General features: G+C 39.8%; 1 protein-coding gene, 1 non-coding gene and 1 pseudogene across 9 annotated transcripts in view; all 3 read left to right on the forward strand.

The window, feature by feature from the left end:
- Erc1 (ELKS/RAB6-interacting/CAST family member 1) overlaps positions 1–24957 on the forward strand; it is a 537557-nt gene that overhangs the window by 482106 nt on the left and 30494 nt on the right. For all 8 annotated transcript variants that reach the window (XM_008839745.3, XM_029566790.1, XM_008839744.3 and 5 more), the window contains one exon: positions 19304–19492. In XM_008839745.3, the coding sequence (XP_008837967.1) occupies positions 19304–19492 (189 nt within the window). Of the gene's footprint in view, positions 1–19303; positions 19493–24957 lie in introns of those variants that run through there.
- LOC115071480 lies at positions 23817–24019 on the forward strand (annotated as a pseudogene).
- LOC115071479 lies at positions 24485–24693 on the forward strand. Its single transcript, XR_003850566.1, has one exon. It is a non-coding gene; the product is annotated as a small nucleolar RNA U3 (small nucleolar RNA).

Below are 24957 nucleotides of genomic sequence, written 5' to 3' on the forward strand. Positions count from 1 at the left end.
TCTTTCTGGTGTCTGTTGTGATGTTTCCCCTTTCATCTCTGATTTTGTTGATTTGGAGGTGTTCTTTCTTTCTTTTGGTTAACTGGGCTAGCAGTCTGTCAATCTTGTTTATCTTTACAAAGAACCAGCTCTTGGAACTGTTGATTCTTTGTATTGTTTTCTTTGTTTCGATTTCATTAAATTCTGCCCTGATTTTTGTTATTTCTTCTTGTCTGGATTTTGGTTTTGTTTGCTGTTGCTTTTCAAGTGTGTTGAGTTGCAGTGTCAAGTCATTCATTTGTGTTCTTCCCGATTTTTTGATGTAGGCACTTAGAGGTATGAAATTCCCTCTAAGGATAGCTTTCAGCGTGTCCCAAAGGTTTTGTTGTGTTGTACTGTCCTTTTCATTTAGTTCCAGGAATACTTTTATTTCTTTCTTAATTTCTCTTTTGACCCATTCCTCATTCGGGAGTGTGTTGTTTAATCTTCATGTGTTTATGTGGTGATTAGGGCTTCTTCGGGTATTGATTGTACACTTTGTTGCATTGTGGTCTGATAGAATGCATGGAATTATTTCAATCTTTTTGTATTTGTTGAGGTTTGTTTTGTGCCCCAGTATATGGTCGATTTTGGAGAAGGTTCCATCGGGTGCTGAGTAGAAAGTATATCCTCTGGTGCTTGGGTGGAATACTCGGTAGATGTTTGTTAAGTCCATTTGATATATGGTATTTAATTCAGATGTCTCTCTGTTAACTCTCTGCCCTGTTGACATTTCTAATGGAGACAGTGGGGTATTAAAGTCGCCTACTATTAATGAGTTGGGATTAATCTGGGTCTTAAAATCCTGTAGTATTGTTTTTATGAAGTTGGGTGCACCAGAGTTTGGTGAATATATATTCATGATTATAATATCTTCTTGATTCATTGTTCCTTTGATCAGAATGAAGTGGCCCTCTTTGTCTCTTCTGATTAGTTTTAGTTTAAAGTCTATTTTGTCAGATATTAGAATTGCTATGCCTGCTTTTTTCTTAATGCCATTTGCTTGGTATATTTTTTTATACCCTTTCACTTTGAGATAGTGCCTGTCCTTGAAAGTGAGATGAGTTTCTTGCAGACAACAAAAAGATGGGTTTTGTTTCTTATCCCATTCATCTAGTTTGTGTCTTTTGACTGGGGAGTTCAGTCCATTAATATTTAAAGTTATTAATGAAAGATGAGTATTGAATCCTGTCATCTTTATTTCTGTTCACATTCTTGATATAGCTGTACTTTTCCACAGTTATACCTTCATTGGATTTCTTTCCACAACCCCTTGTGTATAGTCATTCCCTTCTTCCGCTCTTTGTATTGCTTCCAGAACTCTCTGAAAGACTTTGTGGATATGAATTCCTTCAGCCTGTTTATATGATGGAAGATTTTTCTTTCCCCTTCGACTATAATAGACATTTTGGCTGGGTATAGTAATCTGAGTTGGCGTCTGTGGTCATTTAAAACTGGGAATACTTTGGTCCAGGCTTTTCTGGCTTTCACAGTTTGTACTGAAAAGTCAGAGGTAATCCTAATGGGTTTTCCTTTATATGTGACTTGTTGTTTCTCTTTTGCAGCTTTCAGAATTGTCTCTTTGTTTTGTACGTGTAATCTTTTTACTATGATGTGCGGTGGAGAATTTCTTTTCTGCTCCTGTTTGGTGTTCTCTATGCTTCTTTTATTTATATGGGCATGTCTTTCTTTAATTTTGGGAAATTTTCTTCCATGATTCTGTTGAAGATCTGGTCCATGCCATTATCTTGGGATTCTTCTCTTTCCTGTATGCCTGTGATTCATAAGTTTTGTCTTTTTATGGTATCACACAATTCCTGCATATTCCATTCCTGTGATTTCTTAAATTTTTCGTAATCTTTGCTTGTGTGGTCCAGTTCGTCCTCTTTATCTTCCATTCTTGATACTGTTTTCCATTATGTTCATCCTATTGGTGAGGCTTTCTCCTGTTGTTTCTAATTGGCTTACTGCGTGTTTCACTTCCTTCTTCATTTCAGCCTGAGTATTCTTCAATATTTCCAACTCTTTTCTGAATTCATTCCAAAGTTCGTCCCTATCTTCCTTCAGTTCTTTGATTTCTTTCTTTGTGTGTTCTTTAAATTCACTGAATTCTTTTATCATGTTTATCATTGTTCTTTTGAGTTCCATATTTCTAGGGGGTTCTCATTGTACTCCTCTAGAGGACTATTGGTATTTGGTGGAGATATGTTATTTTGGTTTTTCATGTTATTATTTTTTCTCTGTGATTTTTACATGTGAATTTCTTTTGTAGTTTCTGATTCTTGTGTGAGACTCAGGCCTCCTTCTTTTTGTGAACTTTATGTGTCTTTGTGGTTTACTTTTGGGGCATGAAAAGCTGGTTTATCTAAACTTCCAGTTCTCTCTTTTGATTATATATTGGAGTGGCCGGATTGCTTTTGTCTTCCAGAGTTCCCACAGAGGCCCAAGTCAGATGAGGGTCAGATGTTTTCAGGCTTTCTCCTAAGGTCTGTTTCCCTCCAGGAAGGATTTTGGCCTCAGGAATTTGGAGGCTGGACTGGCCTGGGAGCCTGGCCCAGGAAAGATGCTGGTCTAGGGCAGCTGGTGGTGCCACTGAGAGATGCAAAGGCAGTTGGGCCTCCTGGGGACTGCACTGAGGAGCTAGGTTGGTCTGGATGCAAAGGATCAGGAAGAGGAAAGGTCAGCCCCCTGTCCCAGGAAGAGGCTGGTGGGTGGTGCAGTCCCAGGGAAGCAGAGGGAGTTGAGGGTGGGGCCATGCCCAGAAGCAGTGCTCCTGGGGCCCAGAGAAGGTACTAAGTTGGTCTTGATAAAAAGGATCAGGGAGCAGTATTGGTTCCCCAAGTGTCTGGGGCCCCCAGACAAGGAATGGGGCAGGGCCCACACACGGAGGAGAGAATGGAGGTGGAGATGGGAGGGTGAATGAGGCTGGGGAGTCAAGGCACCCGGAGTTCGCAGTGGACTTACCACGGAGAGAAGCCTTTGGGTAGGAGAGAGGCCTGCAGCAGGTCCTGCAGGCCCAGGGAAGCAGAGCTCTTTGTTGTTTTTGAGAGAGGGTCTCTTTATAGCCCCAGCTGTCCTGGAACTCACTATGTAGACCAGGCTGGCCTCCATCTCACAAAAATCTACCTGCCTCTGCCTCCTGAGTGCTGGGATTAAAGGCATGTGCTACCACTGCTGGAGAATATGTTATTCTTTTTTTTTTTTAATCTGTATAAGTATTTTTTCTGCATGTATGTAAGTGCACCCATGTAATGCAGTGCCTGTGGAGGTCAGAAGAGGGTGTTGGATCCCCTGGAACTGGAGTTACAGAGGGTTCTTAGCCACCATGTGGGTGCTGGGACTCGAACCTGAATCCTCTTGAAGAGCAGTCAGTGCTTTTAACCACTGAACCATCTCTCCAGCCCCCAGGTATGTTATTCATTTTTTTTCAGTTATAAGCACCATGTTTATTTCAAAGGTGTTAAATTGTGAAAATATAATTCTTTGAATCAACAAAATATCATCATTTTATTGCTTATTAGAATTAAATTCCAAGAAGGCACGACTTGGATCATTTTTTTTCAATTTGAACAGTGTTTAAAGACACATAATAAGGATTCAACAAATATTTTTTAATCTAATGAATGGAAACAACCAAAAATACATTAAATTCCTCATTTCACATAGGGTAGGTTTAGCCGTTGATACTTCAGTGTTTTAAGACTGGCCCTGTCAATGATCAGTCATGGATGGATCGGGAGAGGACTCATTGGGCCCTATTCCTTACCACTGAGCTATTGGCTCTTGTTAGATTCTGGATGAGGGAAGGGTTGTTGTCTTCTGTTGTGCGCCCACTGCTGATCCTACCAGACTCCAATGGAAGCTCCAAACTCGTGGTCACACCAGGGCCTGGCTAAAATCAGTGGACAACAAAACAAAACAGACAGGAATATGAGAACGAGATTGTAAGGTAGACAGGGTTGGAGGGAGTTAAGAAAGTTTGGGGGATAAGAGTAATCAGTATGCATTGTACATATATAGAAAATGTCAAGAAAAAATGTAATTTACTCTTAAATTTTTTTTAAGCTGATTCTTCATCTTTGACCTTTGGATATAGAATTTAATTTTTAAGCAAAATACTATATAACAAAGATGTAAAGGATTAAAAGGCTTAATCATGTATCTTGTTTACTTGCTTGTTTGTTTGTTTTGAGACTGAGTCTCTCTGTAGCCAGAGCTGACATGGAACTCACTATGTAGATCAAACTGGCCTCAGTCTCACAGAGATCCTCCTGCCTCCACCTCCTGGGTGCTGGCTTTAAAGATATGTGCTTCCACGCCCTGTCTTAATCATGTGTTTTAACAGACTACGTAATTTGGTTCTAAACACACACCCAAACTTGTTGAAATATAAGAAGAAAAAGACAAAAAATATGAGCACTGAGGAAGACTGGCAAACTTATTTCTACCATTGACATATTTAAAAAGACATAAAGTGAAAGATTGAAAATAAATAATAGACTGGATAAATAGTTGTACATCTGTGGACTATATCTGTATAACTTATATCTATAACCAAAGCAAGTCAAGGTGAATATCTTTATTTTCCCATGTTAAGAAAAACCCTAAAGGGTGCTCATATTCCTGCCTTAGTCACAAAAGTCTTAAATAGACAAGCGGTCCCTGACTGGTAAAAGGTTAAGCTATTTCACTGTCCTAGTTAGATGTTTGTTCTACTTGCCGACCAATTAAAGTTCATCACTGAGGGAAGCCAAGGCAGGAATCTGGAAACTGAAGCACAGACTGTGCTACTCCTGCCCATGTGTAGTCTGCTTTCTTTCTTTTTTAAAAAAATTAATTTATTGAGAATTTCATACATGCATATAAGGTGTTTTGATCAATTCCATGCCCACTCCCTCCCCTCCATCTCCTCCCATATCTCCCTATCACTTTTTCTGATAACTTCACGTACTCTTTCTTCTTTTATTTTTTTTATGGGGCTTTTGGCTACTCTAACAATACCCCCTCTGAAGAGGTAACCCTAAAGTCTTTTAAGGATTAGATAAAAGCTCCCAAATACTTTTGACATTTTTGGCCTTTGGAATGGAGTATGTTGCCAAGAGGCCCAATGACATTGTGACTTTTAGGCAAGAAACTGGCTACTTTTCTTTGGGGTCTTTTTTCTCTAACTGCCTAGCCAGTTCCTACCTCCTATTCTTATCACGCCATCCTCTGAAGAGGTTACCCAACTTACGGATAGGGAATAGGGATGCAGACGACTCTGGCTTCTTCCATGCTGAACAGGGACACAGGGTGAGGCAATTGGAGTGCCTCTTCAGAAAAGAAAGTCCTTGACTGGTGAATAGGAGATGTGAAGGAGAAGTAAAGGCAAGAGTAATTAGCATTACAAGTTCTAGACAGGGAACTAGAAAAAAGTCAGAACAGGGCAATTTTCAAGTGTCCATATGAGAGTTCATTAGAATTTTTTGGCAAGGGCTCCCAAAAGCCATCCCTCTATTGGGTTCCTCCTCATTTTTCTTTTGTCTACCAAGGCTGGACTCAAGAGTGATGGATTCAGGATTTGCTTTCAGGTATTTTTGATAGCTGTTGGAGTGGTTAGAATCAGTGTTAGTTCCCTCTCAAAGGCTTCTAGATAGGGGAAGAAAACAAATTTATCCATCATTTTAGAGTAGCGGGTTGTCTCCCTTAGCTACTTAGGTGGGCACTACAGTATTGAAGACCAAGATTTGAAGTTTTACATCTGAGCAGCACTTTCTGATTAGGAACAAATTCATCAATGAGAAATAATTATCTAAACAACTTTTTATATGGACTTAAGCCTCATGTAGGAAGTGTAATCCCTTGAACTCTTAACGAAATATACTGATGACTTTTCTCTTTGGTTATCCTTTCCTTTTGGGTATTTCAGACCATACAGTTGGCCCAAATAAGTCAATTTATTTTTACAAAAAAGAATGGTACAGAAAATAATCTTTCTAATTCTTGTTTTTCCCAAATTTTTCCTCCATCCAAAGCCTGGTTTACTCCCAAGGTATGAAAGGTGAAGTCTAGAAACTGTTAATCCATGGAATTTGTTCATGGCATATAAAGTTTCAGAAAGAATTTGCTTTTTAAATATGATTTTCCAGCTGACTACAGCAGATATAAATCCAGAAAGGACACCTGCACCAAGGCAGCCAAGACCCCTCTTAACTTCGTGACTGTACTGGGGACAGAGCAGAGGTAGTGCATGGAAGCAAAGCAGTGCTGCTAGAGTGGCAGTAGGAGGGACGCTCCCAAGGCTTTCTTGGAACTCACTTCTGTCTCACTGAAAGTCCCCAGAAGTTAGGGGTGCCCTGTATGCCACAGAAACGTGTTCTTAGCCTTTCTCATGTACAGAGTTCTCCTGGACCTATGCTCAGAGAAAGCTACATCTGTAATACTGAAAATACTAGATCAGGGCCATTTTGCTCAGATTTTTCTTCCCATGTTACCTCCATGCCTCTTTGCTAGTACCAGTGTTCACATAGTATGATTCTTTTTAAAAAGCCACTAGTGTTCCTAACCTGTCACAGTTCTTTTCTTGACTATGTCCAATTTTAACATCAACACAATCAAGTTTCTGTAATTTGTGTTTATCCAATTAGTGAGATACTCATCTCTGATTTTTAGACACAGCCACAGATACATTTATACTATCGTCTATATTCTAGGAGGTGCAGAAACTCTTTTTCTCACACCTGCATCCTCTTAACGAAGGTCTAGTTCAATGCGGTTGATGAGGAGCCAAGTCTGTGAGAGGCTTCAGACACAGGATGAGGTCTTGAGAGACCAAAGCCTGTCTTTGAGCAGCAGCAGTCGATTTCTGAATATCTGCATGGCCTGTGTTTTACTTGATGCTGGACTTGAAAAAGTGTGACTAAAGGCAAATTGTCTCTGTCTATTCCACCTGTTCAGTGCATATGTGTACACACACACACACACACACACACACACACACACACACACTTCTACCACACCTGACCTTGAAATAAGAGCTACCCACAGAAAAGTCTCTGGAGATTGAGTTGTATTTAGGAGCCTTTGTTCAGATAAATTATCAAATCTGAACCAATGGAAGCGCTCTTCATAATCTGGATTCATATCGTCTGGTATACTATGCCTTGCTTATTGAGGTGCTCTGAAGGTCAGGAGGTGCCATTGTTTACCTGGAGAAGCTACACTTGCCAGTCCTTTCCACCACAAGTATAATAGTGTATTAGAAAAGGAAGAGAGAGCTAGGGAGATGCCTTGGTGGGTCAAGTACTGCACAAGCATAACCTGAGTTCACATCCCCAGTGCCAACATAAAACCTGGACATGGCAGCACATATTTTTTTAATATTTTATTTATTATTTTTATTTTATGTGTGTGAATGTTATGCCTGCATGTAGGTAAGTGCACCTGTGTCATGCAATGCCCTCAGATGATAGAAGAGGCTCTTGGATCCCCTGGGACTGGAATTACAGACAGTTGTTAGCTGCCATGCGGGTGCTGGGAATCGAACCCAGGTCTTCTGCAAGAACAGTCAGTGTTCTTAACTGCTGAGCCATCTCTCCAACCCCGGCAGCACATATCTTTAACCCCAGCAGGGGGTCGGGCGGAGGACAGATCTCCAGAGCATGCTAGCTAGCCAGTCTAACCAATCTGTAGATTCACCAACATTGACCTCTGGTTTCCACACACATGCACACAGACACAACACATACATTACACACAGAAACAAAGAAACAAAAAAGAAGAGAGAGACATGATGCCATAATAAGGCTTTTGTGTGTTTACCTAGCAGGCAGCTGGCATTTTGCTGCTTTTCAGATCCATCTGTCTAATGGACATGTGTGTAATAATGTCAAGAAGTACTATTGTGCTCGCCTAAAGCAGCACTTCCATGGGGTGTGGAGTATTCTCAGCATGAAACCTCCAAGGATCAGAATAGAAAGTGAACCACTAGTTTTGGCACCTTTTACTAGTGAAGACCACCTTTTTGCCTATGCCACCTATCTGCTTCAGTCTTCACTTGCTTTGCATGCTCAGAAACTGTGAGCCTCTCTTTTTGGTTTGCTTTACCTTTTTCCCATGCCTAGAGTTTTTTTTTTTTCCTGCTCATTTTTCATTCATTAGTTTTAGCCCTAGAACTTTGCTATACAGCAGGGAAATTATTCAGAACATAGATACAGGCTAATTTTTAACTCCTCTACCCATTTCAACTAAAACACAATAAGTGGTTTATTGTAGAAAGGCAAGCCACGAGCCAGGAACTAAACTGAAGATTTTCTCATCTTTATTAACTCTTCATAATAAGAAAGAATTTTATTTTTTTATGTTTTTTAAATTTTTTATTTTTATTTTATTTTTTAAACTCGTTTTTTAATATATTGATTTGTGTGTGTGTGTGTTTCATACAGAACATCCCAAACAATCTTATTCATCTTTATACCCGCATCCCAAATGGTATCCTCCCATAGCCTCCCCACCCCTCAACCTCCACTGGAGCCCATATACCCTGTCATCCCTGTTACTGTCCACTGTGTTATCAGTGCCCCCAGCCATTCCCCAGTGCTAGTGCATCCACTGAGTCTAGTCAGCCTATCTAGAGTTCCTTGTTTTAGGAAGATCTGCTCTGCAAGGAAGAATTTTTTTTGTTTTATTTATTATTTTTATTTTATGTGTATGCATGTATTGCCTGCATGTAGATAAATGCACCCGTGTCGTGCACTGCTTGCAGAGGTCAGAAGAGGCTGTTGGATCCCCTGGGACTGGAGTTACGGACAGTTGTTAACTGCCATGTGGGTGCTGGGATTCGAACCCGGGTCTTCTGCAAGAACAACCAGTGTTCTTAACTGCTAAGCCATCTCTCCAGCCCCATGGAAGGAAGAATTTTATAACACATCTACTCCTGGTGTTTCTGAATCCAATGTTTCATTGTTTCTCATCTGATCATCCCTTCAGGGTACATTCCAATATACCCTTGCTTAACTAGCTTGTAGTTTCTGTGCCCTTAAATGGGGCATTCTTGCCATTTAATGTGACATGTATCTGTGCCATCTTCATCTGTGCCTGTATATCAACCCACTTGGTGAATGACCATATTATAGCAAGTACTTGGATTCCTACAACTTAATATCCTCCATAAGTACACATACAGGTAGCAGATGTGCTCTGCAGCTTTCCTTCCCTCACCAGTAGGCAAGTACTAACCTTCTGTTCTCTCTGCTCAGCCCTTAAATTTAATTTGAGTAGCATTTACTATAATGCATAAGGTACCATGAATTTAAACTGAAGGAAAGAGTAGCAGAATGCAAGTGGTGACTTTATGATGAAGATTCTGAGATTCATTTCATTCTAAGCCCTGTTTTCCTTACAACTTTGAGTACAGAATGTTTCTGTATATGAGTCAAGAAATAGGGAATGTTTTTGTTTTGTTCTGTTTTATTTTACTAGAGTGGTGATGCCCTCTGAAAGAAAAGTTGGCAGCAGATTTCAGAGCTATAAAACTAAGAGGAAATGATGACTTGTTATCCTCCAAAATGATTTCCACATTTCTTCATATTGAGGTTTCATAGACATGCTTATACTTTTATAAAACGTAAAGCCCTTTGTAGCTGAGATCTTCAGAGTTTCTACTTTGAAGCAGATATTTGTTAGTAGTAAGATTTCTAACACATTTGTACATCCTGTGACCCAGGTGATCCTAGATCTGAGCTCCTAATGGTCTCTGAGTGCTTACTAAGTCCCTCTCATTCCCCCTCTATACAGAGAGAATGACAGAGCCTCGGTGTTTCTCTAGTCCAAAAGCGTTATTAATTAAGCAAGTGGCAATAGTAGGCCATCTGTAAAGATGCTGAGGGTAGACAGGGTCCTGTGTAGTGTGGAATTAGTACTAAGTCCTTAGTGAACATCTGTAACATGGATAACGTTCTGAGAATTTCTCTTGTTTTTGTCAGAGCACCATCAAATCAAGGCAGAGGGTTTTATTTAGAAATTTAAAGATTCCTGGAATTTTTTTATATTTTTGTTGTGGAAAATAAATACAGGATCATCTTACTACAATCTGTGTGAGAAAGTCAACCAGATACAGATGGAAAGTATTATGCAGTGAAGGCTAAGCTTTGGAGCTCTGGACTTTAGGATTTTGACTTCAGTTAGTTTGCAAAGTAGTTCTAATATCCTTCCAGCTTAATATAAGGGCAGTCTAAAGCTGCCAGCAGTAGGGTTTGTGTTTTAATGAGGATTTTAGAGTTGTGTCCTATAAACTCTTCTAGGTGCAAACTTAGTAGGCATATTCTGTCCAGTATATTTCTTGCAAAAAAAAAAAAAGTAACAAGTAAGGGTTGTTCTAATCCTTCTTGTTTTCTATTTGTTAGGATTAGTTAAGGAACAACTATAACTCTGAAAACATTTAGGGAATCCATTAATCATTCTGCCTGTGCTTCAGTTGGGAAGTCTCTTTGTTTCAAAGCTTGCATCCCAGGGGATTAAAAGTAAAAAGCTTGTTGAATTTATAAACATGTGTGAAAACTAAGTCAGACTAAATCTCAACTCAAGGCAAAGGGATTTATTTAGCAATTTAAGAGTTCATGAAGTCAATCTCAAAATTAAAAGTTAAAGATAAATATTTTATACAATTTAAACTATTAATGCCTAGCATATTAATCATTTATTTCATCATTTCCTTTAATATAGAGTAGAACTACATCTTAATATATTCCCATTAGAGCTAAATGCGGCATACCATTAAGGCATTCACTAGATGCTTAATTGAATTAATTTTGTTCTTTCACTAGTTATGATTTGATAGGTGGTATAACTGGTCAATGTAATGAGAATACTAGAACTTTACTGTTTTTTAAAGAACTCTCAGACTTTCCCAAAAGAGCTGCTTTAAGTGAGAATATACTATATCGTTCTAGCTTCTCTGCAAATACGTTTAACACTCTCTCCTTAACCTTCCTGATCCACTACAGTATTGGCCAGGAAGATAAACTTAGTAATTGAGAAGGTGAAAAAAGAATTTATTCCTTTGGCTCCTTTGCATCTCAGAGTTTAACTCTCTGCCAGGGCCTTGAGACAAGAATTCTATTAAGACGTTAGTGTTCCTGAAACATCAGTCTGTCAATTAATTCTGGGAATTTCCTGATACATTTCCTGTTTCTACATTGTGAGACAGCGGTAGAATAGCAGCTCATCAAGAAATCACTACAACCTACTAGTATTTATGCAGTTAATATATGTAACAGCTGAACCTGCCCTTGATGATGATTCCAGGAAGTAAAAAGAACAAAGGGATTGTGTGGCCAATTTAGGACTGTGAGCAGCAGCCACAGAGTATATGTGAGAAGCTATAGCTATGTAAGTAATTTGCCAGGAACATAGTGATGAATACATACATAGTAGCTTTTAAGATTTACTTGTCTGTGTGTGTCATGTGTGTGCCAGTGCCTGTGGAGGCCAGAAGAGGGTGTCAGGTCCCCTGGAGCTGGAATTACAGGTGGTTGTGAGCCACCAGATATGGATGCTGGGAGCCAAACTTGAGTCCTCTAGAAGAGCAGAAAGGGCTCTTAACCACTGAGCCATCTCTCCAGCCATACATAGTAGCTTTTAAAAATAGCATTTTTCAGCTGGGAGTGGTAGCCACACACATCTTTAATCCAAGAGCTTGGGAGGCAGAGATAGTCAGATTTCTATGAGATTGAGGCCAGCCTGGTCTCCATAGCAAGTTCCAGGCCAGCTGGGGTTACAGGGAGACCCTGTCCCAAAAAAAACTAATATATATCTTCCAAAGCTGGTAAGATGGCTCAGTGAGTAAAGGCTCTTGCCACCAAGCCTGATGACCTGAATCAAATCTCCAGGACCCACATGGTAGAAGGAGAGAACTCCCTCAAGTTGTCTCTGGCCTGTGCATGTTCACTATTACACACACACACACACACACACACACACACCCCACAAATAAATACAATTTTTAAAGTGACTTCCAAACAATAGAATGTTAGTTTCCTAAGGGCAAATACTTTAAGTTCAAATAATACTCAGTACCTGTTTATCCTGTCTTTCTGATGATGACAGGACATACCTGTCAGGATAACTTCCTAGAGCATATATAACCAACTAACCTATATTTAGAACAGAGTAGGACCAGGTTTGGTGGTGCTGGCCTGTAATCCCAGCATTCAGGAAACTGAGGCAGGAGGATCCCAAGGTCAAGTTCAAGGATCACAATGTACTAAACTTGAGTGTATACAGAAGACATTTATGGATCCACAAAGCATCTTCTTTTTACTTAGCTATAGAGAGAGACTGTCTCAAAATCAGTTTTCTGTAGGGACCATTTCCCTGAGATGTTATCTGATTCCCAATGGACAGGCTTAGATACAGGTACACACAAACGCCACTAAATGGACTCAGTGAATTATACATATATATATATGTGTTTATAAATGTATGCATGTATATGGTTGGGAACTGGAAAGGATGGAAATAATGAAAAAACAATACTTAAGTATGAAATTGTCAAAAGTAACAAAAGAAAGCTCAAGAATTTTTTAAACAGAAAAAGAGTAGTAGTAGGCCCTCTAATTGGCTGGGGTGAGATTGGGGTGTTTTTGTTTGTTCCATCTTGGTATTGAAGTGTCAAATAGTCTTAGAAAGTGTATTTAGATCTCATAGGTAATGGACCACAGACATGAAATATTGTAAAATTTTCCTTTATTACCTGTACTGAAGAATATAGAAACACTTCTCAGTCTTCCAAAAGCTTGTTACCTTCACTAAGTGAAAATAAAGTTAAAACACCTTCAGGCTACTGCCTTGTCTCCTACTGCAGTCAGATGCTGGCCTCTGAAATCTGTTAGAGACTCTGTTACAACAGTTCTCCTAAGAAGAAACAAAACTCTTAACTAGAACCAAAAATTTCTCTTCTTTTGAAATCTACTTTCCTTAACAGTTTATAAGTGTAGAACTGGGCCACATTTTACAGGCTTTTAATCTCAGCCACTTGTGAGGCTGAGGCTGAGCCACTTGTGAGGTGAGGTTAACTTAATGAGACTCTGTCTCTAACTTTTTAAAAAATGTAAAAGGGTGTAGCTCAGTGATGGAGCACTTGCCTACCATTTGCAAGGCCCTAGATTCTAGAACACACACACACACACACACACACACACACACTGCAATTTGATAAATGTAGCATGATAGGAGCCTTCACATTTCAAGGTTTTCTTTGTTACAACCAGAAACTATCTTGAGACGTTCATTTTACCAATTTAAAATACACACAGACACACACGCACGCGCATACACTATAGTTCTATATAACTATAGAAACAGTTTGGTCCAACCACATTTCTGATGAGTTTCGGTGGGATTCCTTCCAGTGTACTGAGGTTGTATGTGAACAGAAGACATTATTTACTGATCCCACAAGGCATCTTCTTTCTACTTGGCAAGTGTCCTTCCCTATTAAGATTAAGCAGTGGCATTTCTACCTTGTACAAATTGCAATTTTTCTCCTGAGAGTGCTGCTAAAATTAGATAGAGGTAAAAGGGGAAGATAAAGTCATTTCTCACATGACTGACATGGCTGATATTTTCCAGAGAAGCCAATGTGACCTTTTTATGGACAAATTTAGGTACTATGCCCATTAGGAAGTTGTATATGCTTTCAAATAGGAAGCCCTGTAGTTTTGTGGGGTTTGTTGTTTTTTGTTGTTTTACTTTTTAAAGTATTTCCCTTTGACATGGCAAGAAAGGACAGAATTCTGGTTGTTGTGTGGAATGAGGGGTTTTTTTTTTAAGACTTTTTTATTTTATGTGTATGAGTGTTGATTTTCATGTATGTAAGTATACCATGTGCATGCCCAGTACCTATGTAGCTGAAAGAGGGTGTCAGGTCCTCTGGAACTGGAGTTGCAGACAGTTATGAGTTGCCATGTGGATGCTGGGAACTGAATCCCTGTCCTCTTCAAGACCTCTAAATCATCTCTCCAGCCCCTAGAATGAGTTTTTGATTCTGGAAAAGAAAATTTTTAATTCTATTATTTTTAATTTTTTATTGAATTTTTGTGTATTTCATACATAAAATCATCTTTATACCCCCTTCCCCTTTGGCACCCTCCCATAGCCCCTTCCAGTGGAGTTCATATATTTTGTCATTTGTATTAAGGCCTATTATGTAAAGTTAGTGTCCCGAGATGTCCCTCAGTACAAGTTCATCCACCAGGGTTTAGTCAGCCTATCTAGAGTCTCTCTCCAAGATCAGCTCTTCCTCATTCTTTTAAGTTGAACTTTTTTCAGTATGCAAAAGAGTGTTATTTATTTAATCAGTTAGCACTTTGATATCAGATGCACTTGAATCCATTTGAAATTCCCTTTTAAAAATAGTTATCTTTGCCGGGCATGGTGGTGCACACCTTTAATCCCAGCACTTGGGAGGCAGAGGCAGGTGGATCTCTGTGAGTTCAAGGCTAGCCTGGTCTACATAGTGAGTTCCAGGACAGCTGGGGCCATAAGGAGACCCTGACTCAAAAAGACCAAAAAAAAACCAACATATCTTTTTGAAGAAATCAACACCTCCAGTTATGGTGGTGAGCTCATATCTCCTATTCCATCCACAGGAAAAATATAACCTTTCCATTATGACTTTTTATCACTGTACCCTTTCTTGATGATCACACTTTTTACTCCAGTTTTCTAATCCAAAGTGATAATTTCCTAGGATGTCAGCTTTTTCAGACTTATATCTTATGGCATTTTGTGATAACAGCTACGCACACACACACACACACACACACACACACACACACACACAGAGGGTAAAAATAAGTTGTACAAACATAGTGAAAATTTCCACAGTGATTTTTTTTTAATTAATTTGTTTCTAAAGGGCAGACTAGGCTTTAAGGAAAGAAAACAGATAGGGTTGCATTACTTGGGGCTGGGACCTGTAGAAGTAGGATCATGACTCGATGGTATGGTGTCTCCATAGTTAGTGAGACTGCATCGAAATTATAAGCTGTACACAGCAAAGGAAACAGTTAACAGTAAAGAAACAGCCTACAGAATGGGAGAAAATCTTTCTCAACTATTCATCCAAAAGGGGTCAATATCCAATATGTCAAGAATTTTTTAATTGATTACCCCAAAAAAACAAGGAACATAATCAATAAGCAGATAAATTAACTGAACAGACACTCTTTGAAACTAAAAATGACCAATAATAATTTTTTAAAGTTTAACATCTAGGGGCTGGAGAGATGGCTCAGCAGTTAAGAACACTGGCTGTTCTTGCAGAAGACCTGGGTTCAAATCCCAGGACCCACATGACAGCTAACAACTCCCTGTAACTCCAGTTCCAAGGGATCCAACAGCCTCTTCTGTCCTCCGCAGGCATTTCACAGCACAGGTGCACTTACCTACATGCAAGCAATACATACATGCACATAAAATAAAAATAATAAATAAAATATTTTTAAAACAAGCTTAACATCTTTAGCATTAAGATTCTGTCAAACTCTGGGCAGAATATCTATCAAGAAAAACAACAAATGCCGGTGAGCATGCAAGGGAGAAAGGAACCCTTATACACTGTTCATGAAAATATAAACTAGTCCAGCCACTACGGAAATCAGTATAGGATTCCTCAGAAATCTAAAATCTGGGCATATACCCAAAGGAATCTTAGTTAGCATACATTAGAGGAAGCTGCATGTAGCACTGTGGAGTCAGCCTTGGTGCCTGTCCAATGATGAATGAAGAAAATAAGGTATATGTAAACAGTGGGATATGATCAAGATACATTGTTTACATGGATGAAATTATCAAAGAATAAATAAAAGAAACTAATAAAAAAACTGTGGAGTATTGTTCAGTCTTAAAGAACAAAATCATGTCATTTGCAGGAAGATGGATGGATCATCGTGCTAAGTGAAATAAGCCACATTCAGAAAGACAGTTAAAACACATATTTTCTCTAGTATGTGGACTCAAGAGGGAGACATGAAAGTAGAGGGGAAAGGGGGAGGGGAGAGGAGATGTCAGATCCCCTGGAACTGGAGTTACAGATGGTTGTTAGCCACTATCTGGGTGCTGGGAACCGAACCCAGGTCCTCTTCAAGAGCAGCCAGTACTCTTAACCACTCAGACATCTCCAGCCCCCTCTGCTTTGGGCATGGGTCTATTCCTTTCAGTCTTGTCAACCTACCAGGCATCATACTAGTAAGAAAAACTGACTCTCCCTCTCCCAACATCTATCAATTGTCAATAGATCCTCAGCTAGGGCTGAGTCTTCCTACTGACTTCCCCCATCCATACTGAGCCTTTGTCTGACTTGGGTTGCACAGGTCTTGTGTGTATTGTCATAAGTGCTGTGAGTTCATATGTGCAACTACCCTGTGGTATCCAGACAACCTGGTTTCCTAGCAGTCATCCACCACTTCTGGCTCTTAGAATCTTTCTACCCTCTCTTTTCCAATGATCCCTGAGCCTTGGGAACCAGAAGTTTGATAGAGCTTATTCCTGCTGTTCAGGAATAAGCACTCTGGAATCTCCTATTCTCTGCATGTTGACCAGTTGTGGATCTCTGTGTTTATTGCCATCTGCTACAAGAAGAACTTTCTCTGGTGAGAGTTGAGAGATTCACTAGTCTATGGGTATAACAGTAAGTCATTAGGAGTCAGTTTAATACTATATCTGTTTAGCAGAATGATAGTAGTAGGGTCTCCTCTGTGGCCTAGACATAGCCACAGGTTCTTGGCCCTGATAATAGTATCAGGTATGGACTCCATCTTATGAAGCAGGCCTTAAATCCAGTTAGAAGGTAGTTGGTTACTCCTATAACATTCCCATCACTGTTGCACCCATGGGCCTATTTTGGCAAGCCAGTTGTAAGAAACCTCATTATTTTGTATAAATGTTATAATAGTCTACCTGTAATATGAATTGGATAGGGAAAAAAATCCATTTTTTTTTCTGAGACAGGGTCACACTATTTCAGACTTCTGAGTGCTGGAATTAACAGACATACCACCATGCCCAGCCCTTTAAAGTCTAATTACTTTCTGCATTGAGTGTGCATTGGTGATCAGAAATGAAATACAATTGATTTTGAGGAGTTGATATTGTTTTTTATTTTATTATTTTTGTTTTATGTGTATGAGTATATTGCCTACATATATGCGAGTGCACCCGTGTCTTAGAATGCTATGGAGATCAGAAGAGGGCTTCGGATTCCCCTGGAACTGGAGTTAAGGACGGTTCGTAGCTGCTATGTGGATATTGGGAATCGAACCCGGGTCCTCTGCAAGAGCAGTCAGTGCTCTTAACCACTGAGCCATCTCTCCAGCCCCAGAGTTGATATGTTTGTGAAGAACTATCCAAATTCCCCACTTTCTAAACCTCTTTGACTGAGACACCTTCTTCCTTCCCTGTCTCACTGTGTTGATCTGCCTGTCCTAGGCAAAGTTTGTGCTGAACTTTATCACTAGCCTGCTGACTGGGGATATCTTAGAAAGCCTGCCAGCCTTACATGACAGTACTCAACACTTTAGTGTTTAGCTATTACTCTTGTATAGTGTGTGTGTGTGTGTGTGTGTGTGTGTGTGTCTTACAAATTAGGGTAATGCTAAACTGAATCAGTGCCCTGTGTTTTGTCGAGCTAGGCCCTTATTTCTATTTTATATTAGCCTAAAACTGAGATAAAGATTGTTTTCTGTGGGGTTCATGGAGAAGTTAGTGTCACTGTCCAAATGAATACCAGCCCTTGCTTCTTTCAGCTTAAAGATGATGGAGCACCTTATTAATGAGATGAGGTAGAGGCGTCTTGTTAATAGAAAAGTGCCAATGTTGGGGCTGGAGAGATGGCTCGGCATTTAAGAACACTGGCTGTTCTTGCAGAAGACCCAGGTTCAAATCCCAGCACCTATATGGAAGATAACAACTGTCCATAACTCCAGTTCCAAGGGATCTGACAGCTTCTTCTGTCCTCCATGGGCATTGCACAACACGGGTGCATTTACCTACATGCAGGCAATACACACATACACATAAAATAAAAATAATAAATTATTAAAATATTTAAAAAAGAAAAATGTCAGCGTAGTAACATACAGCAGGTACTAATCTCTGCCATGTAAGCCCTGGGAGCACTGAAAATGGCTGGCTCTTAGCAAGGCTCTGCAGCTCCCAAAGCTGCCATGAGTTAAGTGCTTGCTTCTCTATCACTGCATGCTATAATGAAGACCTGACAGGGTCGGTCTCTTCCTGAACACCCTGGGCTGCTAATACCTGGCTGGAGTTTTGTCCCCAGAACTGTCAAGTAAAATCAGGAGCAAAATCATCAGTCAGTGTACTCCCAAAGGGAGTCCAAGGAATATCTATTCATCTGTGATAAAGGGAACAGGATAGGAAAGAAGAAAATTAGAGCAGGTCTCTTTTAAGAAAAAGACAGAACCAGCATTACAATGAGAGAATTTCAGACCTTGGCTGTGGGTCAGGTACTTGGTGTTATGTAAAGATCTATCAGTCACTGTTTGAAGAGGAAGAATATCAGAGGCCTGAGATGAATGAGGGGAGCTGAGCCAGGATGAGACAGATTTAGTAATAAGGTCTCTCATCACATGTCTTGGCCAAGAACAACACACACCTTCTCCAGAGACAGAATTTTTTTTCCATTCTGGGAGGTAGAGGACCTTGTGAAGAATGTTGTCCCGGCTTTCATATGAGCAATTTTCACTGGCAGTCTCTTATAATCTGCCCATAAAGAAGTGCAAAGAGCACTTGTAAGGTCACTGGAGTCTTTCAGTATCTGGAACAGCATCTCTAATAAAACAGGATCCTCTGGACTAGAAAGGTGTCTGAGCACTAAAGGCACTTGCCACCAAGCCTGAAGACCTGAGTTCAATCCCTGAGACCCACATAGTAGGAGAGAACCGACTCCCAAAATTTGTCCTCTGGCCTCCATATGTGCCATGGAAAGCACACCTACTCACAAAATAAATAAAACATTTCATTTAAAACAGACACACACACAAGCTGGTCCTGTGTCAGTCTCCTGCCTCAGTACAGAATTCTCAGTCTGATGTTGACATGCTTAGCCATAGTTCCTCCCCACTTCTCAGAACCATGACCATGTAAATAATGCTGTGTGGTTATAATTTTTAATTCCAAAGATTGCAGTAGTGCTTAGAAGGGTTTTGTTGTGGTTTGGGAAGCACAAAGAATATTTGACCTTCTCGTTTCAGATTGACCTTGACTTTCCTCATTTTTTTCACCTCAGATCATCCAGCCCCTCTTAGAACTTGACCAAAATAGAAGCAAGTTAAAGTTGTACATTGGACATCTGACAGCCCTCTGCCATGACCGAGACCCCTTAATCCTTCGTGGACTTACTCCACCAGCTTCTTATAATGCAGACGATGACCAGGCAGCTTGGGAGAATGAGCTGCAGAAGATGACCCAGGAGCAGGTAGGTCTTGCTTAAGCAGGTAGATCTCTGTGAGTTTGAGGCCAGCCTGTTCTACATGGTAAGTTTCAGGCCAGCCAGGGCTACATAGTAAGACCCTCATTCAAACAAACAAATACACAAAAATCCGGGCATGGTGGTACACACCTTTAATCCTAGCACTTAGAAGGCATAAGCAGGCAGATCTCTGTCATATCAAGGCCTGATGGGGCTATAGGGAGACCCTATCTTTTTTAAAAAAAAAAATTAGTTATGAATAGATTCGAGACAGAGCCTTGGAAAAAGTTAGGAAGTAGAGTCTTGTTACTGTGACAGAATTCCATAATAGTCCATTTAGAAAACATGATGATTGAGTCTACCTCCAAATTTTAGTCTCTTGGGAGTTTTAAGTCATCTCCCCAGGCCCACATCATATTATTTTTGATGAAATATTTTAAGCATTCTCAAAAGTATAAAGGTTGATACAGTATTACCTTTCTACCTAGAATTAATTGATATTATTTTGTCACATCTCCTTCAAATTTCTCAATGTATATACAGTGTGATATATGATACCATAAGAAATATATACTGTTTCTGCCCCTCATTCCTCACACACAGGTCCTAACACTTGTATAATCTGTAGAGTAATGAATGTCTTCTGCATGCTAATGAGTTAACTGGGGGATAGGCTGGCAGACTGCCTTGAGATTGGCACCCCATTCCCAATCTCATAAGCAGACAAGGACTGAAGGTTGAATTGATCATCTGTGACCATCGATGTAAGCAGTCATACCTATTATGAAGTCTCCTTGAAAACCCAGAAGGGCAAATCCCAAGAGCTTTCAGATAGCTGAGCACATGGCAATGCCTAGAAGGCAGTGTATTTCTTCCCATCTACCTTGCCTTATGTATCTTAGTCTGGTGTTGGTTGACATCATTTTCATTATCCTTTATAATAAACCAGTAATCGTAAGTGTTTATCTGAGTTCTGTGGGCCATTCTACCAAAGTAACCTAACCTGAGGAAGGGATGATCATGGTATGGTTAGAAACACAGCTTACAACCTGGAGCTTGTCACTGGTATCTGAATAGGGAAACAAGATAGTCTTGTGGGACTGTGCCATTTTTAAAAAATATTTTTATTATTTTTATTTTGTGTGTCTGAGTGTATTGCCTGTGTGTATATGAGTACACCCGTGTCATGCAACACCAAGGAGGTCAGAAGAGGGCTTCAGAGTCCCCTGGAACTGGAGTTAAGGACGGTTCATAGCCACCGTGTGGGTGCTGGGTATCAAACCCAGGTCCTCTGCAAGAGCAGTCAGTGCTCTTAACTGCTGAGCCATCTCTGCAGCCCCAGGACTGTGCCATTTTTGCTGTGGGATTTGATGCCGTGTGTTAAAGAACCTGGTGTTAAGATTTTTTTTTTAATGGGCTGGAGAGATGGTTCAGTGGTTAAGAGTACTGGCTGCTCTTGCAGAGGACCCAGATTCAAATCCCAGCACCCACATGGTGGCTAACAACCATCTGTAACTCCAGTTCCAGGGGATCTGATGCCCTCTTCTGACCACTGCAGGCATTGCATGGCAGGAGTGCACTTACACACATGCAGGCAATACATTCATACACATAAAATAAAAATCTTTTAAAAAAGAATAAAGCTGGGTGTGGTGGTGTATGCCTTTGATCCCAGCACTCAGGAGGCAGAGGCAGGTGGATCTGGGTGAGTTCAAGGCCAGCCTGGTCTACATAGTGAGTTCTAGGCCAGTTGGGGCTATAGGAAGACCCTGTCCCAAAAAGAAGGAAAAAAAAAAAAAAGACTAGAAAAACACTTTAATTTTTCCTGTCTCTGATATTAAAGCCTTTTTCATAGTCCTTCTCAATTGCATTTTTATTTTTCCATTAGGAAACCACTGTCCTACATTGGTATGCATTTTCATAGTCCTCATTTTTTTTACCTTTTTAATATACATTTATGTGTCCATAAGCAACATGAAGTATTTTTTATTCGTGATACAAATTTGAAATGTATGATACTATAGTACTCAGACTGTGTCTCTGTTGTTATTTACTGGGTCCAGGCCCACCAGTCACTTGGCATTAAGGTACCACTCTCTGACATCTTTCAGAATCATACCTCATAATTCCATTTCCGACATCTTTCAGAATCATACCTCATAATTCCATTTCCAGTTTGGGGTTTTCCACATTGCAATTCTAACTTCTCGTATATGAGATGCCCTCATTGGAAAGCCCTTTTGCCTTGGCTTATTAGTGTGTCCGTGGATCTAGCATCAACATCAACTAACATACAACTGATAGCTTTTCACAAGATTAAGTTAGTAGTTCATATGTCAAGTATTAGAAAATTCATAGAATTATGAGAAATTTGTAGCTAAAGCTGTTTTTAAAAAATCACTTTTCCCTTGAACATAAATGCAAGCGGTTGTGTACTTTAAATTTTCAGACTTAGTTATTATCATAAAGTATAGGGCATTGAGTCCTAGAGTGTTCAGGGAGGTAAAAATAAATATTGTGCATGGTTTTGGGGGGGGGTATCTTTTTTTGAGACAAGGGTCTCCTTGTAGCCCCAGCTGTCCTGGAACTCACTATGTAGACCAGGCTGGCCTTGAACTCACAAAGATCCACCTGCCTCTGCCTTCCAAGTGCTGGGATTAAAGGCGTGTGCCACCACCACCAGCCCTATGCATGTTTTTAAAAGGCATACTGAACATATGCTATATATCAATGCCATAGATTGCAAAAGATATCACATGGTAGGAAACCAGTTACCCACAGGTGCAGAGACAGAAAGACCACACTCATATAAGTAATCTTTCTTGTGGCTGCAAGTTATTATATTTAACCTTACAATGAGGTGAAGAAATATTTATATGTCTCCAGTGGCTCATTTACTTGTGTACTGCTGGGATGAATAACATGATTTCCCTGCAACAATAAACTCCAACTTTTCAACTTGCCGCCAACTCATATAATTGCAAAGTGCACGTTGTAATCAGCTTGGAGCATAATATTGTTCTTGGGTCAAAATATCGTAGTTTGAAGAAATTTTATGTGTTGTGACTATACACACTAGCTAGACACAGATGGTCTGACTTGATATGATTTAGGCTACCTAGTGATAATTATATGCATTTTAAATATTTTGGTTTTCAAGTGATGGATAGAAGCAAATTAAATTTTTTTTAATTTATTTGAGGATTTCATACATGAGTACACTGTATTTGCATTATTTCCACCCCTTCCTCTCTCCCATCCAACTCCTTCCATATTTCCTCTCACCCCTCTCAAATTCAAGTCTTCTATGATTATTTTTGGTACTAGGGCTGGCTGACCACTTAGGATTGGGATCTTGTCCTATAAAAAAACTTGCCCTCCCTCCCTCAGCTGACTGCATATAGATCTTCATTTACGGGTGGGGCCTTGTGAAACTTTCCTTCATCCATGTTGGCATGTCGATTGGTGTGGTCTTTGGAGGTATCTGACAGGCAATCATACTGGTGAGAGGTCCTGGGTGCATCCCTGTTCTGTACAGAAGACACTTATCTTGCAGAAGTCATTCTTGTCCTCATGCTTTTTCAGTCTTTCTGACCCTCTTTAATGTGCCTTGAGCCTTATGTGTAGGGGTTGTATTATAGATGTCCCAATTTAGGGCTGAGCATTGTGCAGTCTCTTATTCTTTGCGTGTTGACCAGTTGTGGGTCTCTGTATTGACTGTCATCTACTGCAAAGAAAAGCTGCTCTGTCTGATGAGGGTTGAGAGATGCACTAATATATGGGTATAAAGAAAAGAATTTAGGGGACAGTTTATTACTATGTCTGTTTAGCAGAATAATAGTACTGTGTTCTCCCTTAGGGCTTATACCTTGCCAGCCTTGGGGGTTTGGCCTAGTTACAGTGTAAATTATGAGTTCCATCTTGTTGAACAGACTTTAAATACAATCATAAATTGTTTGATTACTTCCATAGCATTCATGCCACTATTGCACCAGTGGGCATATCTTATCAGGCCAGTTGTTATTGTAGCTCACAGGGTTCATAGTTGAGTAAGAGTGTTGATGGTTAGCTTTCATAGATACTCCTTTTTAAATGCAGTCATATGATCTAAATGTTGGTCAAACTATTATGAGTCTTCAGGAGATTTAGCAAATGAGTAAATATATTGGGAATAGTTTAAACCAGGTTGGTCATAGAAGAAGAGAGAAACAATATAGAAAGGATATAGACAAACCTGAAAGAGATACTGATATGAACATGTGGGGTTTTTAGTATTTTAGTATTTTTAGCACTATCCTATAGTAGAATGCAGCTAATAGATATACATAGGAAGACTATACATTTAGGAATCATTTCTATAGTTCATTACTAGAGAAGTTTCTCTGACTGTGTACAGTACCAGAAACCAGGAGGAAGAGACATAGCATTCTCTCCTGAACATGTGGGGTGCCTGCATAAATGCACCTGTGTCATGCAGTACCCTCTGAGGTCAGAAGAGGGCGTTGGATCCCCTGGAACTGGAGTTAGGGTGGTTGTTAGCCACCATGTGGGTGCTGGGAATCGAACCCCAGTCCTCTGCAAAAGCAGTCAGTGCTCTTAACCACTGAACCATCTCTCCAGCCCCAATGTGGCTTTTTTTAACAGATGGATTTAGATTATTCCCTGGGTATGGTATGTGTGTGATATTCTACATATGTACATGTACTTGCAGAATAACTTTGCCTGCTCAAGGTATCTAGGAATATTCATAGACAGTGACAGAGACTCACTCAATACACAGAGGTTGGCTTCTAGATACTTTTTTCCACCAAAAAGAACCAGGACTCCTTGGAAAAATTGCTGCATTTATGTCCAAGTGTGGCAAGGTGCAAAATAATCCCAAACATCTTATACCAGAGAGAAAATGTTCCATGCATGATAGGGATGTATCAGAATGACAGGGACTCCCACTGGCAAGCACTATCCTATAGTAGAATGCAGCTAATAGATATACATAGGAAGACTATACTTTTAGGAATCATTTCTATAGTTCATTACTAGAGAAGTTTCTCTGACTGTGTACAGTACCAGAAACCAGGAGGAAGAGACATAGCATTCTCTCCTGAACATAAGACTGGCTCTTGGTAGTTTTGCTGCAACTGCCACTTACCGTTAATGGTCGTTTTCTCTTTCAGGAGAGTGGAGGGAGAGAATGCAGTCTGAGTGGAAAAAAAAAAAATATATATATATATATACATATATATATACACAAAGGGCGATAGAATTATATAATCAGTGAACAAAGAAAACACAGTAAACAAATTTGTTAAGGAGTAGTATATTTGCACAGTCTGAAAGTATCTCTTCATACACACAAAAATGCATTTCCATTAATTATCACAAAGTGGTTTTAGCTAGTACATTGAGAAAGTCTGTCAGACATCATCTAAACCAGGTGACTAATGCTAACACCATCAGTAGCAAAACAAATC

Source organism: Nannospalax galili, unplaced genomic scaffold (genome assembly GCF_000622305.1).
Source record: "Nannospalax galili isolate Female #2095 unplaced genomic scaffold, S.galili_v1.0 scaffold199, whole genome shotgun sequence".
NCBI classification, from domain to species: domain Eukaryota; kingdom Metazoa; phylum Chordata; class Mammalia; order Rodentia; family Spalacidae; genus Nannospalax; species Nannospalax galili.